Below are 18782 nucleotides of genomic sequence, written 5' to 3'. Positions count from 1 at the left end.
GGAGCGGAGGCGCGCGCTCCGCTCCTACCCTCCCCCCTCCCAGCCGGGAGCCGACTTCCTTCGATTGCGCGCGCGCAGGGCTGGTGGGAGTGCGCTCCCCTCCCGCCCGTCAGGGTCACGTGAGCGGTTCAGTCCGCACTCTCCCGGGGGCAGCCATTTTCTTAAAGGCTGTTAAACTAACGACCCCTTCAAAGTACTCAGATGAGAAACCTCGGGTTCTTTCCGGTCTAGTAGTTATCAACCGCGGTAGCAATAAAAGGCTTCTATCACTGAGACCTAGAAGTGTCTAATTCAAGTGTCCCTTGCTCCGCAGGTCCTCCACTTTAGTTGTTTCCTTAGTCCTTAGAACCATGGATGGCGCAAGCCCAGGAAACGGGGCCTTGACTTTTTGAAAGATGTGCTCCGAAGGACGAGGCCTAAATCGGAAGCCTTAGGATAAAGCAAGTCCCTGAGAAGTCCTGGTGCTTTAAGGGTGGGTGCCAACGGGGCGGAGTCTAGAGCGGAAGTTATAAATCAGGACCGAAGTCCTGCTGATGAAAGGCGGAAGTGGAATGTCCGAGGCTGCAGTCATGGCGCAGGAAGAGGAAGATATTCGGGACTACAATTTGAATGCGAAGCAGAAGGCCACCAAGGCCAAGTATCCTCCAGTCAATCGGAAGTACGAGTGTGAGTATGAGGCTCGCTTCTTCCACCTGCTCTCCTGCCTTCTGGCTCGCTTACCGCTTCCGCTTCAGGTGCGATCCCACGTCGCCTGTGTTGTGGTTTCATTTGTACTTGTTCGCGGAGTCTGAGAGTCGGGGAACCCGGGCTCCCGCTTTTACAGTCTCCTGAACTTCTTCTGCATATGCCTCATCACATTTGTCTTGTGGGATTCTAGTGTATTCTAAAGATAACCGTAGTTTCGAGCGTTTGCGTGGATGTGTAGCCCCCGTGTATCTCCCAACAGTGGGGTAGAGGGTGGCCAGGTGAGAGAACCTTTTTTTTTTTCACAGAACAACATTTTTTCTCAAAAGAGTGACTGCAAGACATACTGCTACAGAATTTACCAGGCGACCGAAAAACACACAGGAGTACTTGGGGGTCCGGGATAAACCCGTGTGTTCTCATATGTCTCACATGTACTAGGACAGTGACTCGGGGTCAGTCCTCCAAACCCCGAGTGAGCCAGTGTGGAGGAGCTTCCTCTTTATGCCCTTCGGTTTCTTTGTTTTCTATCTGTTTCCTAACCGCCAGGCTTTTGTGGTGGCCTTGCACAGCCCCTCAGAATGGGGGAGTTAGATGTTGTAGGTGACCTCCCTGTAGCTAAGCTGTTACAGTCTCTGTTTATGGCCCCTTTGTACATTGGGAGTAAGTATGAAAACAGGTCTTGCTAGACCAGATTGTGGAGAAAGGGGCAGTGACTTCCGTATAGGCTGTCAAGAATGTACATTAGGTTACTGGCACAGATTCAGGTTGCTAGCCCCCCAAAAATGTCTTATTTCCCCCATCAATACCATTGTTATTCAGACATGAGTATTTGGGCAGATGTTTTCTTGAAAATAAAAAGTGATTCATTCCATCAAGGAAAATTACACAGTGTTTGTTGGCAATGGTAAAATTCAAGCTTTCAAGTGCAATTAAAATTTTGGAAAACTTGTATCTGCCATCATGTTCAGGACAGTTTCCCAGTAGCTACAGACTTTATTAACGCACAAGATAGAGTAAGAGTTCATTGTTATAGCCTCAGATTTGATATTGTAAACCAACCTTTAAAAAACTACCACGTTTCTAGTTTATTTTTAAATATTTTTTTATTGATTTCAGAGAGAGGAAAGGAGAGGAAGGGAGAGATAGAAACATCAAGGTGAGAATCAACAGTGGGCTTCCTCCTGCACACCCCCTTCAGGGTATCCCGCAACCCAGGCACCTGCCCTGACCCACAATTGAACTGTGACCTCCTGATTCATGGGTGGAGGCTCAACCACTGAGCAACACAGGCTGGGCCTTTTCTAGTTTTGATGTAACTTCAAGGAAGACTACATAGAGTTTTTTGAAAAGCTATTAAATATTCCTTCCTTTATTCCTGCATATTTGTGAGGCTGGATTGTGTGTTCTCCACCTAAATCAATACATTGAAAGTCAGTCATTAAAAATATTTGCAAAAATGCAAAATAGTGATACTTTTCTCACTAAGTATTTTGAAAACATAGTTTTATTTTTCATAAAATATGCAATTAATGTTAAATAGAATACACCTGTTTTTTATTTTTTTGTCATGTAATCTTTCATTGTTAATCAACTATATCATATACTAGAGGCCTGGGTGGGATCCGGCCAGCCCATCCCAGGTGGATTGGGCCAGGCTGGCAGGAGGGTAGGGGGGAAGGGGCCTCGGCTCTACCCCGCATCGAGGTGGGGGGGCGATGGAGGGGAGGTCAGGGGGAGGGGCCTTGGACCAGCCGCCCCCTCTCCCCCCTGGTTGAACTCCCAGTCGAGGGGACAATTTGAATATTAGCCTTTTATTATATAGGATAATCAATAATTTAGCCTCTAGCTTACAGTGTTTTATCTCTTATATATAATTCAAAACTCATAGATTAGTCCACCATATTATGGTACAAAGATTTCAGTGGTTACTACTATTGTACACTTGTTCCTGGGTGAGGACAAATGCATCTTCTGTGATCATCAGAATATTGAGCCATTCTGGCCCCTATAAACGCAACACTTAGTCTTGGATAATCTTTCTTACATATTGTATGGTAGTCAGTGCATTTTCATCTTATTTGCATCTCTTAAGTATTTAGTCATAGGTAATATTGGCATATAAAGTAAATTTATAGACATAATTATAAATTGCCACAGTCACAATTATTTATGAGGATAAAACCATTTAAAATGGCAAAGGACATCAGCAACAATAAGTACAGATGTTGAGGACTTAAGTATGAAACTGAATACCTTTCTTCATATAGCATCATGGTTAAGAGACTTGTCTTTGCAGCTAGAAAACAGGTTCTGTTTCTGATAATGCCACTTAGGGGGATGTGAGTTGAAATGGTTCTTGGACTCTGTGCCTAGGAGCTCCTCATCCAGGGAGAGCAGGGATGTGATTTTCCCACATCACATACCTGTCAAGTCCCTCTGAGCTGGTGCAGGCATTCTCACTTCTCCTTAGTGAATTCTGTGTCCACGTTCCCGAACGTCACCTGTCTGCTCCACAGAGTGACCTTCACTCTGCTCTCAGCTTCCAAATCTGTCTGCTTACTGTTATTTTTAAATTAATAAGTATTTAAAATTTTTCTTCAGTTAAAATTTCTAGTGTGGTTAATATTGCCAGGTACAACTCATAAACAAAAGCTTTTTGGGCTCCTCAATAATTTTTAAGAGAGTAAAGGGTCCTGAGACCAAAAAATTTGAGAAACACTGCCCTATAGCAATCTATCTGTTTAAAAAACTTTTTTAAATTGAGGTATACTTTACATATAGTAAAAATGCTGAGATCTTAAGTGTAAAATAAAGCCCATTGAGTTTTGATACTCAGATACACTGTGTAACCAACACCCCAATCAAGTTCTAGAACATTTCCATCACTCTAGAAAATTCCCTTTTGCTTCTTTCCAGTGAGTGCCCTAGGCCCTTCCACACCTTGATGTAGACACTGTTCTGATATCTGTTGTCGTAGCTTAATATTGCCTGTTTTAGTGTCTCATTTAAGTGGAATCTCAGTATAGATTCTTTATGTCTGGCTTATTCACTCAGTATTAAAGATAAACAAAGCCAGACATTAAAGTGATGATGGATATTATTTAGTAGCTACTGGCAGTAGGAGAAAGAGCTCAGCTCCATTCTGATTTGTGCAGAGCTGATTGGGCCTTTTAAAGGGAGAATGAAGGAGGAGGAAGAGGGGAGAGCTGAGTAGAGACTGAGAAGTGAAAAATTACAGAAGGTTGGGTCAGTGTAAATTCGATTAGGCCAGCAGTGTTTGCTTGCTAGCAGTTGTCAAAGGTAGAATTCTGTCCTCCCACAGAGACAGAGTCCTTCCTGGTGATTACATTTTAAAAGAATGACTCTGGAGTCCTTGAGAAAGACACTTCTGAGCTGTAAGAGATAAATATTCATAACGTAAGCTCATTTTAGTAAATGCTCTAAGCAACAGAGTTCAAGGGCCTATGGTCAGGTGTTGGCTAGAACAAACAGTAAATTCTTCAGACTGTCTTTCACTTTCTCAAGCAGACCTTGTAATGGGGGGTATGGATAGGGGTGAAGTGTATAATTCTAGGAAGTTGGGTGACTTTCTGCTGGTAGAAGCCATACTCAAGTTTGGCCAGGTCTCAGTGCAGAGTGTAGATGGAGTTGTTAGGTGCTGAGAGTTCTGCAGTTTTTACTTAACATTTTTGAGGTTCCTGTTAATATAGTTTTGGTAGTTCACACTTTTTGTTGTTTTTAATCCTCACCCGAGGATATTTTCCCATTGATTTGAAGGGAGAGGGAGACAGGGATAAACATTGATGTGAGAGACACATTGACTGGTTGCCTCCTGCTCTCATCCGTCCAGGGCCCGAGAAAGCTGCAACCAAGGTACATGCCCTTGACTGGAATAGAACCCAGGACCCTTCAGTCCAAGGGCCAACACTATCCACTGAGCCAAACTGGCTAGGGCCACACTTTTTTATTGCTGAGTAGGACTGCATTGTATTCCTCTGTTTTATTTGTTCTCTTGACAGACATTGGGTTTTTAATTTGGGGGAATAAAATTGCTGTGAATATTCTCATGTTGTTTTGTGAATATATGCTTCATTTCTCTAGGGTTAATACTAGTTATTTTCTTTTAACCTGTCATTTCTGGTCATGAGCTGCTTGGTGCCTGAAACATATTAAGTCCTCAGTAATGTTTCTGAGTGAATTAGAGATGAGTTTGAACCTTGAGTGCCACTGGAAGATGGTATTATGGTTTAAGCAGCACTAAATTGGAAGTCAGAAAACCTCAATTCTAGTCCCAACTCTACCTCTAATCAACAGTGTAGTCCTGAAAAAGTCACACAATTTCTAGATTTTGGGGGTTTTCTTGTAGTGAAGGAATTATATATTAAATGATCTCTAAGACTTCTTCTACCCCAAATATTTGTGATCCTAAGTGGGAAGAATTGATGGAAGTCATAATATGAATGAAGAATAGACTGAAATGTTGAGACAACAGATCCAGTGGGAGCTAGCTATTAGTTCTTTAGCTATTTATTTAATTCATATTAACAGAATAACAACTGTAAATGCTTAGAAGAAATTTTAAAAATAACCCTTATTAAAGCAATTAACTTTTGTGTAAATGGATAGCAAAAGGTGTGATCTGCCCACATTTTCTCTCTCTTCAAGGTTGATGTTCTTAATAATGAATTAGAGTTCTTTTCTTGTGATTAGCAGGTAAAGTTTAGTTACTTACAAGTGTTTTTCATTCTCTTCCTCAGATTTGGATCATACAGCAGATGTCCAGTGAGTATAGCTGGAGTTTATGCTTTTGAAACCGTGTGCTTAAATAAGAAAGCTGATGTTTTGTTTTTAATCCTCACCCACGGATATTTTACTATTGATTTCTAGAGAAAGCGGGAGGGAGGGAGGAGAGGGAGAGAGGGGAACATCAGCATGAGGGAGACACATTGATTGGTTGCCTGCAGCAAGTGCCCTTACTGGGGCTGGAGAATCTGCAGCCTAGGTACATGCCCTTGACCCCGCGACCTTTCAGTCTGCAGGTTGATGCTCGAGGCTCTAACCACCATACAACCGGCCAGGGCAAGAAGGCTGATGTTTTCATCTTGTCCCCAGTTTTAATTTTTCTCTTGGTTTCTTTTGAAAGTGGAAATGGTGGTTTACTAGCATCCAGTTTCAGTGCTATTAAGTTGAGTTGAGGCCTTTGGTTTTGTATTATTCATATTGATTTTATTTTGACTTTGCTGTCAGGTTTTCTTTCTTGCAGTGGATTATATTACTCAGGGCATGAATGTATTTCTTTAGGTTACATGCATGGGGAGATACTCTGGAGGAAGCTTTCGAGCAATGTGCAATGGCCATGTTTGGTTACATGACAGATACTGACACGGTGGAGCCCCTCCAAGCAATAGAAGTAGAAACACAAGGTAACCAGTTTATTTACAAGGAAGAAATTGTTATACAAGTGTGCAGTATTCTACATAATTTCAGAATATTTTCACACTAAGAACAACAAATTGATTATGAGCCTATTCTTCCTCTCTCAATTTGCCTAAAAAATAAATTTGAACAAGTTATTGGAGATGAGAATTATTAAGCATCATATTCTTATGTTTCTCTTTGATTCTGTGTAGGAGATGATTTGCAGTCTCTTCTGTTTCACTTTTTGGATGAGTGGCTTTATAAGTTCAGTGCTGAGGAGTTCTTCATACCTCGGGTAAGCAGGGAGTTTTCATTTTTAACTGAGCAAATGGGTTCTTAGTTCATATTTTAAAATGGAACAAGTGATTTAAAGTAGGACATGTGATGTAAAACCATGCCATACAGATATGTATTGATGATATTGATTTGCAGAGATTATAATGGCCATAGGCTCTTCTTGGTTTACCTGAGTTTGCCTATGTGTATGCCATTTGTATTTATTTATTTATAAATGTTTTTATAGATTTTTGAGAGAGAGAGAAAGGGAGAGAGAGGTAGAAAACATCGATTGGCTGCCTCCTACACAACCCCTACTGGGGATCACACCCACAGTGCAAGCATGTGCCCTGACTAGGAATTGAACCAGTGACCTCTTGGTTCATGGGTCGATGCTCAACCACTGAGTCACACCAGCTGGGCTGATCTCTTACTATATATGTCACTAATCAGGATTGTGTGATAAGAATGTACCTACTATCTTTATTGACACTTTTTATGTTTCCCAAGTTTGAGCTATATTTATGTCCATTTATATGTTCTTTTTGCCCCATTTGAAATTTAGTAGCTCTGCCATGTTGGCTTAAGTTTAAAAATTGGTGCTTTTAGTTTTCCTTAATTTGAAAAAGGAAAGGCCAGATTGAAATTGCTTGTAGCCATCAATCTGTAGAAGGGAACACCTCTCTAGCATCGTTGTTATCTAGTGCACATGGCCCCTCCTTGCTTCCATAATCCCTTCATTCTCTCCCTTACCAGCTTTACTATGTATACCCTTCCAACTGGGTCATTCGTTTTACAGAGTTCAGATGCCTAGAATATTACATAAAAATAGGCTACGAGTGCTTCAATTATACCTCAATAAAGTTGAAAAAAATAGACTGAGAGTGATTGAAATCTTATGTCATCCTCTATCTTACAGAAGAATTCTTTTGACTCAAAGTTTTTAGATTATACATTTTCAAGAATGCCTCCCTTGAATATGTAAGAATAAAACATTATCTCTGTGAAATATATTTAGTTTGTCATTCTATATTAGTTAACGTTTTAATTTTCTTTGCATCATAGAAGTTGTATGCTATTTTATCTAGAAGAGGAAATAACCTAGAAGTGTGTTTGGCAGATGGTCTGTAATGATCATTTTAAAACATTAAAATAATTTTTTTTCTCTCTTTAGGAAGTAAAAGTACTTAGTCTTGATCAAGTAAATTTCAAATTACGGTCAATTGGGTAAGTTTGAAAATTTAACTAGCAGGTCATGAAAGATGTTAAGTTATATTCTTCACTGAACTTAACAGACAGGAAGATAGAAAAGTCAGAGGACCAATTGCATCCCAGTAGGTACAGGCTTTTCAATTAGTTAAGCTTTGTTAGAGACTTAGGAGGGAGAACTTTGGAGGCCGAAACTTGTCAGAACAAACTTGATTTGAGTTGTTAAGCCTGATTCCCAATTTGTTGATTTTTTTTTTTTTAATCCTCACCCAAGGACATGCTTAGAGAGAGGTAGGGGAGGAGGGAGAGAGAGAGAGAGAGAAAAACAGCAACGTGAGAGAGAAACATCCATCGCCTTCTGTATGCTCCCCAACCAGGGATCAAACCCCCAAACCAGGTCTGTGCCCTGACTGAGTATCGAACCAGCAACCTTTCAATGCATAGGACAATGCTCAACTGCCTGAGCACTTTGGCTGGGCCCAATTTGTTGATTTTTTAAAAAACTTTAATCCCCTGCACATGGCCTTTATTTTATAATTATTTTATTATTTTTTTAAATTGATTTCAGAGAGAGAAATGGAGAGGGAGAGAGGGATAGAAACATCAAGGATGACAGAGAGTCATTGATCGGCTGCCTCCTGCACAAGCCCCTAGTGGGTGAGGATCGAGCCTGCAACCCGGGCATATGCCCTGACCAGGAACCGAACCTGGTTCATGGGTTGACAATCACTGAGCCACACTGGCCAGGCCAATTTGTTGATTTTTAGCATAAAAAGTATATAACTGCTAGTTGGCACAGATAATTGCGTAAAGCCTAGCTTGGTGATGGGAAACTGATTTGTCTTTTCTCAGATCCTCACACCTGTACTCCATTCAAACCAGTTTCTTTTATAAAATTATTCTTTTCCTCCAGATTTTGTGAACTCTTGATTAGGTCACTTTAATTGCCTTGGTGTTTCCCAAGTTTCTTCAGTCACTCGATATCTTTTTTTATATAAAGCCTATCTTTTTCATTTCATGTTGAATTTTATTTTTATGTTTCTTTTTGTAAAGTGAAGTCTTTTATTAACTCCTCTTTTTTAAAATATGTTTTTATTGATTTTAGAGAGAGAGGGAGAGGGATAGAGGGATAGAAACATCGATGAGAGCGAAACATCAATCAGCTGCCTCCTGCACACCCCTTCTTGGGGATCTACCCTGCAACCCGGGCATGTGCCCTGACTGGGAATTGAGCCAATGACCTCTTGGTTCATGGGTTAATGCTCAACCACTGAGCCACACCAGCTGGACTTAATACCTCTTTTTTTAGGGTGAGGAAATAGACTTGTCCAGGGTAATTAGCTAATAAATGGTTGAACAGAGTTTTAAAACTTAACTCTATTACTATTGCTGCTTCTGTTACTGGGATCTTCAGCCACATTAGTGTGGAAGGGAGAGAGAATACTTCTAGTCAAGTTCTAGGAAAGTACCTTTGTAGGGCCTTCTATCTACAGACCATGGATTTTTTTTTTTTTAATTACAAAATGCAAACCAAATTCAGACTGTCTTATAGAATATGTTATCTTTATTTTGCTTTCCCAAGGGGGGATGATATTTCATTAGTTTTTAGCCTTGAATACAGTGAAAATTTTGGATTAGCTACAGAGTGTTGAGAGTCTACCTATGTACACTATACTAGGGCACTTTTTTTTAGTTTAACTATCGACTTTGTTGAAATGGCTGTTGCACATAAGTTCCTCAGTAGCTGTATCTGCTAGCAACCAAACTGAAATTTATACTCCTTCCATCTCTTGGCTTTCTAGTATCTTAACTATATTTGTAAGGATTATTTTAAAATATGTAAAGAGAGAACAAATATTAAGTTTGGGTAATTTTAATCATGTTTTAATTTTCCTTTTCAAGGTGGGGGGAAGAATTCTCATTGTCCAAGCATCCTCAGGTATGTTTTTAATCCAGCCACTAAAACATTTTATACTTTCTTACCATAAAATTTGGTGTTATGTAATAGTAAACTACAATGAATTCTAATAAATTGGTGTAAAGTGGTAAGTTTTTCTCAGTTGTCTTTGACCTATCTGGACATATTATGTTAAAACACTGATTTCACACATCTAATTTGATGGGTTAAGGGTTAGCACTTGTGCCTTGGCCAGTGATGTTTAGTGGTTAGAGTGTTGGCCCATACCAAAGGGTCTGGAGTTCAATTCCTGGTCAAGGGCACGTGCCTGAGTTTCAGGTTTGATCCCGAAGCCCCAGTTGGGCGTGCGGGAGGCAACCAATTGCTATATCTCTCATGTCAATGTTTCTCTCTTCCTTCTTCCTCCTCCTCCTACTCCTCCTCCTCCTCCTCCTCCTCCTCCTTCCCTCCCTTGCTCCCTTCCACTCTTTAAAAATCAATGGAAAAAATATCTTCAGGTGAGGATTAACCGGAAAAAAAAAAAAAAGAGTCAGCACTTAGGTTCTAGGGGCAGGTTTGTTATTGATTATTGTGGGACTTAAAAGTTTTAAGTCCCACCCTGGTCAGTGAGTTCAGTGGTTAGAGCATTTGCCTGTGCATTGAAGGACCACAGGTTCCATTCCCAGTCCTGGTTGAGGCACATCAGGAGGCAACCAATTGATGTGTCTTTCTCACATCGATGTTTTTCTCTCTTTCCTTCTACCCCCCGCTTGCACTCCCTCTAAAAATCAATAGAATTGATTTAGAGAGAATTAACAAATAAACCAAAAAAAAGTAAGTCCCTTTGCCTTTTCAAGCTTTGATTTCTTCCTCTGTAAAGGTTTTGGCCTAGATGTTCTCTAAAGGACTTTCTACCTCTGCTTCTCTAGAATCTGTATTTGCCAACCTGTGTGGCTTCACTCTGTATTAGTTAAGTCTATTGGAATAGAGCAGGCGAAATTTTCCTGTAAAGGGCCAGATGTTTTAAGCTTTGTGGGCAGAGAACATTGGAAATGATCTAGTATATTGAGGAAAATTGATCATGCTGGAGAGGGAGAGAATGATTTCAGAGCAAAGACCTTAAGTTGGTAAGGGCGGGGAGTGGGGGAGTGTGGGATAGAGTATTGAAGAGAAGTTGGCCTTCTAATAAGAGCAGGGATTGGCCATTATTACAGGAGGAAAGGCTGGTGGGAGTACAGATAGAGTTGGATGGTAGATTTGATGTGGGGAAGATGAGTCAGTTCTTATTGATTGCTCTTGTGTTCTCTAGAAAGCATAGTTAAGAGAGAATGAGAATGAAGGAGGGAGGCTAGAGGTTAAAATGTGAAATTTCAGTTGCCTCAGAGTGAGAAAGTGAATTTAGTGGTAAATGTAGGATTACTGGTCAGTGCCAAGTGGCCTTTTGAGAATTGTGAACAGACTTTAAAGGTGATACCATTCAGCATGGTGGATGCTTCCACAGGCAGAAAGTTGAGTTTGATTGAGGTTGTTGTTTCCTGAGGGGATTATGGCAGAGTGGGCGGGGAAAGCAGAGGTTCGGGTGCCACTCAAATCCATTGAAATATTCAAATTTCTTTGGTGCCATAGAGCTAGCAAATGCCAGTTCTCTATTCTCTGATACATTTAGAATTATTGTAGAGGGCCCTGGCCGGGTAGCTCAATTTTGGGTTCAGTCCCTGGTCAGGGCACATACAACTACCAACCAATTAATGCATAAATGAGTGAAACAACCATTGATGTTTCTCTCTCAAAAATCAATAAATAAAAAATGTTCCAAAATATTCCACTTTTTTTTTTAAGACTTATTGTAGAAGGAACTAAGAGAATATCAAATCCTGTGGCTCTAAACTGGGGCAGGGTGTTGTCATATATCAGAAACATGTGGAGAGAGAAGGACCCTACGGCGTAGAGTGATTATTGGCAGCTGAGAAGAGAACAGGCCGAGTTCCTAGGGCCCAGGTTAGACTGCAAGGAGGAGTTTTGAGGAGCCCTGAGCAAACAGTAGGAAGACTTTGTGTTGTTTGATTCAACCAATTTGATAAGTAAAAAAAGCTGATGCCCAGAGGTCAGATAGCTTCCATATCCAGGTGGAAACAAAGCCAGGATTAGAGTTGCATCTCCTAACTCCAGTTCAGTGCTCTATCTACTGTGTACTGTTCTTTTTATTGGATCAATGTATACTATTAAACCAATTTGATAATTATTGTTTTTACTTTTCCATAATAAAATTTTGACTTTCTGCCAATTATTGTTAGAATTAATGATTCTGATTCCATTGTCCTTTGTTTCTTATTTGTCTTTTCTCTAATCCCAACTTTAGGGAACTGAAGTCAAGGCAATAACATACTCAGCCATGCAGGTCTATACTGAAGAGAAGCCAGAAGTGTTTGTGATCATTGACATTTAAGATCAAGAAAAAACTCCTATGAAGAACTGTTTTTTTCTCGTCCTTTTGAGAAGATACCATAATATAAATTCTACAGTCTCTGACAATATGATGGTTTGGGTTTGCAGAACAGAAATTTTTGACTTAAAGTATGACTTTCCCACAAATGGAAAATCAAGGCATCGTCTTGGTCTGTACTAACTATTCAAATGTTAAAGAATTCTTCAGGTGGCAAGTATGATTCCTTATTTATTAATTCCTTGCTGTCGCAACAGGTGCCTCACATCCTTCCAATGGAATGCCAGCCCTCCAGCCTGGTCCCAAAAGGGATCATTGGTGTAAACATCAGTCCGAGAGACTCTGAAGCCTCCACACTCTTATCGAATCCAATTTGGGAGAAAAAATGATAATTTGAGAAATTTTACAATCAAGATTTTGCTTTCCCTCCAAATTGGTTAAGACATATATTTTCTATATGTATATTAAGAGGTTGTATTTTAGATTGCTGTAGGACAGAGCCATCCTGTATTCCAGTTGGATATCTTATAAGAAATAATTTTAATTGAATAATTGGGAGACTTCTCTAGAAAGAGCCTGATTTTCTATCTCACTTTTTTTTAAACACTGATATACTGACATGTTCTTGTTTTTCCACAAGAAAAATTTAATGCCCTTAAAAATGGGCCCTTCTATCATGTAATTTTATATTAAAGCCAGTATATTTATACAGTTAGAGAAGAATGGGAGAATTTTTTTTCTTTCTTTCTTTCTTTTTTTTTTTTTAGGAACCCTGCCCTGCCCTTGCAGGGCTACCTTGGTACCGAGAATTTTTTTTTTTAATTTTTTGGTTTTTAAAAATTATTTAAGCTCTTCATTTCTGAGAAGACAGGAGGCCAGGAAAACAACTTTAAAATTGTCTGAACTTTTGTTTAGCCAAGATGGCTCAGTGGTTGAGCATCAGCCTATGAACCAGGAGGTCACAGTTCGATACCAGTCAGGGCACATGCCCGAGTTGCCTGCTAAATCCCCAGTAGTGGGCGTGCAGGAGGCAGCCAATCAATGATTCTCTCTCATCATTGATGTTTCTATCTACCTCTTCCTCTGAAATCAATAAAAGTATATTTAAAATGTAAAATAAAATCTGAACTCAAAGTAGATAATTTCTAAAAAATGGAACTGCTTTAGTTTGATTTGCAACATTATTCTGTTTTCTTCATTGAGTATTCTTTCCTGTGATACAAGAGTTTGCAAAGTTGCTATTTATTCGCACTTAGATGAGAAAAGATATCTGGGTGGTGCCATATATCATTATAGTAAGTTGAACGTGACCTAAGACAGCGGTTCTCAACCTGTGGGTCGCGACCCCTTTGGGGGTCGAACGACCCTTTCACGGTGGTCGCCTAAGACCATCGGAAAACACATACATAATTACATAATTGTTTTTGTGATTAATCACTATGCTTTAATTATGTTCAGTTTGTAACAATGAAAATACATCCTGCATACCAGATATTTACATTACGATTCATAACAGTAGCAAAATTACAGTTATGAAGTAGCAACGAAAATAATTTTATGGTTGGGGGGCACCACAACATGAGGAACTGTATTAAAGGGTCGCGGCATTAGGAAGGTTGAGAACCACTGACCTAAGAGGAAGAGATTATGAGTTTTCTAAGTGTTCTCTCTGAGCACTGCATTATTTTCCCTGGGTATTGGAAGGCTAAGCAAAGAGCCTGTAGCTCTTCAATTTAATGTAGCAGGATCGCTGGGGTAGTGCTTCTTAACCTTCTTTAAACACATTTTTCAAATTTGGATTGTGGGCCTCCAAGCAAAAAAAATGTCTGGAATCTCTTTACCTTTGTCAGAATGAGTTTCCAGACTGAGATGGGGCTCTTTTTTTCATGGACCCCTTTGCACATCCTGGGCTACTTGGGTTGACTGTGAAAATGAATAAGGGGATACCATGAGGGCAGTGGGAGAGCCACATCTAGAGCAAGGCCTCTTGGGATATATTAAGCCAAGCAGGCTACAAACTTGACTAGGAGAAAAAGCATAGCCATTTCTCTTTCCACCAGTGCTAGATAATGGGATTCAGTAAAAAGTCAGATGTAATTATGCAATATAAATTCTATTTCTTTTAGTTTATAATAAATATATAATTTATTACTATTTTAAAAATTTGTTAGTTTTAAAATATGCCAAAATGAAGATACTGCATAGAAGGAAAATGAATATGTTACCCTTTACATATGAAGTTAGGTTCCCCCCCTCACCACATACTTTTTTTTCAGATACATTTTTTAAAATTGATATTTTATCAAATTATTGTTGGCATACAAGTACCCCAGCTTTCCTAGGATAGTTAAGAATCCTTTTGTAAATGAAGAGGAAGGGAGTCATCTTGGACTGATATTTGGAACTGTGGAATTTAAACACTACTGTGCTAATATTTTTATTTTAGGGTTGTAGTGATTAATAGCACAAACGAGCCAGATCATGGGTTCAAGTCCTGATTCTACCACTTAATAACTCCACTTTGGGCATGTTGCTTAATCTCTTCCTTAATTTCCTCATTTTAAGTAGTGATGATAGTACTTGCGGGGTTGTTGAGAGGATTAAATAAATGTATACACATAAAGCTCTTATGACAGTGCCTGACTGTATAAATGCTCAGTAAACTCGGGCTAGTATTCATTACTGTTATTCAGGCAAGCATAAATGCTAACAGCCCCTTTTTCTCCTTAATTTTAAAAAGCCCACAGTGCTTGGTTAGGGAGTGTGGCCATCCTAGAAACAACCCTGGTAGCCAGTGCCATTTTGGTCTCCCTTTATTTAGACGGGCAAACAGCCACTTCTTCTCCTGCTTCTCTACTCCAAGTCTCCTGTGTTAATCAAGTTTTCTTTCTAACATCCAAGTTGAGCATATATTTTCAAAAGCTCTGCCCATCCCCTTACGCCAAACCAATTGCCCTTCCATTTATTGTCCCTAGATTGAGAAGAAATATGAACAAATTATCGGGCAGCTTTGTTTCTGGCTTTATCATTGTCCCCATGACCTCTCCTGATCTCTCTACCAGTGCAGCCCACCCACATGCACCAGCAAAGACCATGTAACTCCTCAGTTCCTACTTTTGAATTTTTGCCCAGATTTTCTCTTGTTTTTGTAACTTTATTGATATAATTCACATACCATATAATTATCCCATTTAAAGGACAATTTGGTGGATTTTAGTATTCTTGGTTATACAACCATCACCACAATCAATTTTAGAACATTGTTTCTTCTAAAAAGAAACCCACTATTAAGCAGTCATCTCTCCCATCCCTCCAAACTCTAAGGGCAGCCACTAACTAGTCTTCTGTCTTTACCCAGATTCTCACCTGGCGATCTTGTCCTTTTTCAACATAACTGGAAACTCACTTCTTGGAAGCTATTTGGACCTATCCCACTTGCTTGATCCCTACTATACTGGATCCCCTGTTTCTGTGTAGTACTTAGAATTTTAAATTTATGGATACATTGCTGCAGAAGGTTTCTTAGTGAGTACCTGGGTTGCGGGCACATCCCCAGTAGGAGATGTGCAGGAGGCAGCTGGTCGATGTTTCTAACTCTCTATCTCTCTCCCTTCCTCTCTGTAAAAAATCAATAAAATATATTTAAAAAAAAGAAAAGAAAAGGAACAGGCTTCTGGTTATTTATGTACCTTCTTTGAACTTTCCCTTGCTTTTGTGTGTGGATTATTGCTTAACATATTTGACTTTTTGTTGGCATTAATACAAGTTCTGTAGGGAAAAGACTGACATGTTAGAGAATGAAGTTTTCCATTTTTCTTATTATATTTGTGGCTTCATTTGTATGAATAGTTAAACTCCTGTATCAAAAGAAGATATTAATTATAATTTCACACAAGATATAAAGAAGCTGACTAAACAGTATCATTTCTGTGATACTCTGAATTTTATCATTAAAACTCTTGTAAGTGCCCTCCCCAGTTGGTTGAAACAGCATCCCGATGCTGAACCAAGGTTTTGGGTTCAATCCCCAACCAGGGCACATAAAGAATCAACCAGTGAATGCATAAATAAGTAGAACAACAAATCAGTGTTTCTCCCTTCATCTCTCTCAATAAATAAATTAAAAATAAAACTCTTGTAGCTAAAGTCACATACTTTACATAATATTTATTCTGTATAGGATTTATCCACATACAATGATAATGATGTCAGCTTTAAAACAATTGGCTGTTACTTGTATAAAGTCATCTTATAAAATAATGAACAACACATCTCAGTGAATTAAGCTGATATTCCAGGATTCAAAAAATTGGATCATTCTAATTCCTGTTTCACTGGGTTGTCTTAGGTAGGCTGCTTAATTTCTGTGTCTTAATTTCCTTACCTTTCATGTGGGATAACTGTCCTATTTCATAGATATGTAAAGAATAACAAAAATTATTAAATACTTTGCAAATATAAAATGTTATATAAATGATAAATAGTAATACTGATTCACTCTAATATAAAATAACAGAACTTTCCATTTATAATCTAAATTTTGGTCCTCCAGTACCTATTATTATCACCCTTTCCAGTTAAATACATCTACTTACGCTGTATTGTTTTTAGGGATTTTCCACAGTATTAATTTTAGGACTCAAAAATATATATACTATGAGTGGAAATGTCAAGATATCATTGCATGACTTGGCAAAATAACTTCAATGAATTGAGTTCTGTATAATAAGGATGATATGCTGCCATAAGAGAACCTATGGTTGTCAGCATATAAGTGCAGTGAGTAATAGGAGTAATAAAGTGAGACTAACGCTTAAAGAGAAATGAAGAGTTATCTAGCTCCAAGGTTTTCAATACTGTACTGAGCTCTACCAAGGTGCCTAGGGAAAGGCTTGTAAGGGACTTTACCCAGAGCAGCTCTGATTTTAGAGTTTCTTCCTTAAATGTTGCCTTCTCTATGAAACAACTCATTAGAAGACATTGTTATCTTGGGTGAAAAGAAAATCTTTTAAAACATTGATCTAGTCTATTTTGCTTTCTCCAGACAGTAGGCACGACTGCAGTGGCGCTTTATTTTTGCAAAACTTCTTCCCGTCAACAAGACACTCGTAAGGACCATAGAGTTAGAAGGATGTTCAGAAGCTGATAAACAGCATTCCTGCAAGAGCAAACTGGTCTAACCAATTCCCATTATTTTCCAAATATTAAAAAAAGTCATTGGCATAAATAAAGCTTATATTAACAGATTATACCATTATGTAACATTTTCCCACATTTAAAAGCCAAAGAATTTAGTTTTCTCAGAAACCAATAAATAGTTTCACTCTAGAAAAGAATTGGTCTCTAAAGTCTTAGATACATATGATAACTGGAATATTATTTACAACTTGCAAACATGTCAGGAACGTTCTTTTACGATACTAAAATGATAGAACAGATAGGCTGTGTAGTTTGGTGAATTTGGTAGCTGTTTTGTTAGGATTGATGCTTGTTATAAACAATTGTAAGAAAGCATTATTTCTGATAAGGCTCTACAGTGCTAGTGGCACTGGGTTCAGTGGACCTTGCTGACATTCATGCTGCTGTATGTAAAGTTTGCATGCATAAGACAATAGCATAAAAGAACTTTTAGGTCATAAAGTGCGTTAGAGTATATACATGCAAGCACTCCTTCATTTCTATGAATAAAGCTCAAATCAGTAATTTTTCCTATTGGCTCCAATGACTAAAAATCAGATTATAATTTGGAAAGCTGTTACCACTAGCTGGTGAGTGACAACTAGAGAGTGACAACTGTTCCCTCCCTCACTGGGATACTGATGACTCCTTATTCAGGAACAGTCATGTTGGGAGAACAATGAATTCAATGCACACTATCCAGTCTTGAAGCAACTGGAAATTTACCATCAGAGGAATCTTGAAAAAGTCTCAGAATTAAGTACCATTAAAAAAAAAAAAAGGTTATTCATCTACTTAATACAAATTTTTAAGAAATTAATCATTTTAGCCCACAAATTGGCATCAAGGACAATCATTAATTAAATTTAAAAAATAACAAAAAGTATCATCTTGAGGTATGTCAGGCTGTATTTAAAAATACAGTATAATAGCCCAGTCGGAATGGCTCAGTTGGTTGAGCATCATCCTGTACACTGAAAGGTTGCCAGTTCGATTCCCAGTCAGGGCACATACCTGGGTCACAGCTTTGATCCCTGGTTAGGCCATGTACAGAAGGCAACTGATCAATGTTTCTCTCTTACATCGATGTTTCTCTCTCCCCCCGCCCCCCACCTTCTTCCTCTCTCTAAGCATGTCCTCAGGTGAGAATTAAAATAAAAATACAGTATAATACATGGAGCCTCTATCAAAATTCAGTTATATCAAGCTTTATTGTGATAACTTGCAGAGACCTTTATGGAGGTCAGTTCTTTACTTCTGGTATATAAATTTTATCTTTAGAAGTAAAGTAAAATAATGCTTCTTCAATTTACCTGTAATTTTGGAATGTTTCATAAGTCACACAGGGGAAGAGTTTAAAATTAACTTTGTATCCTATGAGAAAAGTTTGTTCTGAAAAAGTATATACACAGGATAAGCAAAAATGCTTAAAGTGTTTAAGATAATAACTTCTTCAAATCATTTTACATAAAAAATTTACATATAAATAACGACATAAAACATGTCAATAGATACTGTAGGGACATTACTTAGCACTATATGAATAACTAGTTCAAAACATGTTGAAGATGATTAAATTCCTCTTTGTCATACTTTCTAATTTTGATAGGCTTCTTTTATAACTACAGCAGATTGGTGAAGTGCAACTTCATTTCTTCACCATTTCAGGGGACA

At 38.6% G+C, this 18782-nt stretch overlaps 1 protein-coding gene across 4 annotated transcripts; it reads left to right on the top strand.

Annotated features, from left to right (window-relative positions):
- Nucleotides 1-131: 131 nt before the first annotated feature.
- On the top strand, nucleotides 132-12147 carry ZBTB8OS (zinc finger and BTB domain containing 8 opposite strand). Of its 4 annotated transcripts, XM_014549506.1 has the most exons (8): nucleotides 574-666; nucleotides 1804-1843; nucleotides 5445-5469; nucleotides 5989-6110; nucleotides 6318-6400; nucleotides 7556-7608; nucleotides 9493-9529; nucleotides 11847-12147. In XM_014549506.1, the coding sequence occupies exons 4-8, from the start codon at nucleotides 6038-6040 to the stop codon at nucleotides 11931-11933; spliced, it is 333 nt and encodes a 110-aa protein (XP_014404992.1). In that variant the 5' UTR covers nucleotides 574-666; nucleotides 1804-1843; nucleotides 5445-5469; nucleotides 5989-6037; the 3' UTR covers nucleotides 11934-12147. The 4 variants fall into 4 exon arrangements, with proteins under 4 accessions (XP_014404990.1, XP_014404991.1, XP_005878423.1 ...); XM_005878361.2 differs by lacking the exon at nucleotides 1804-1843 and having other exon boundaries at nucleotides 135-666; XM_014549505.1 differs by lacking the exons at nucleotides 1804-1843; nucleotides 7556-7608 and having other exon boundaries at nucleotides 133-666; nucleotides 11847-11940.
- The last annotated feature ends 6635 nt before the right edge of the window (nucleotides 12148-18782 follow it).

This window comes from Myotis brandtii, unplaced genomic scaffold (assembly GCF_000412655.1).
Source record: "Myotis brandtii unplaced genomic scaffold, ASM41265v1 scaffold555, whole genome shotgun sequence".
Classification (NCBI taxonomy): domain Eukaryota; kingdom Metazoa; phylum Chordata; class Mammalia; order Chiroptera; family Vespertilionidae; genus Myotis; species Myotis brandtii.
The sequence above is the reverse complement of the archived record's forward strand: the minus strand, read 5'-3'. Positions and strand labels throughout refer to the sequence as shown.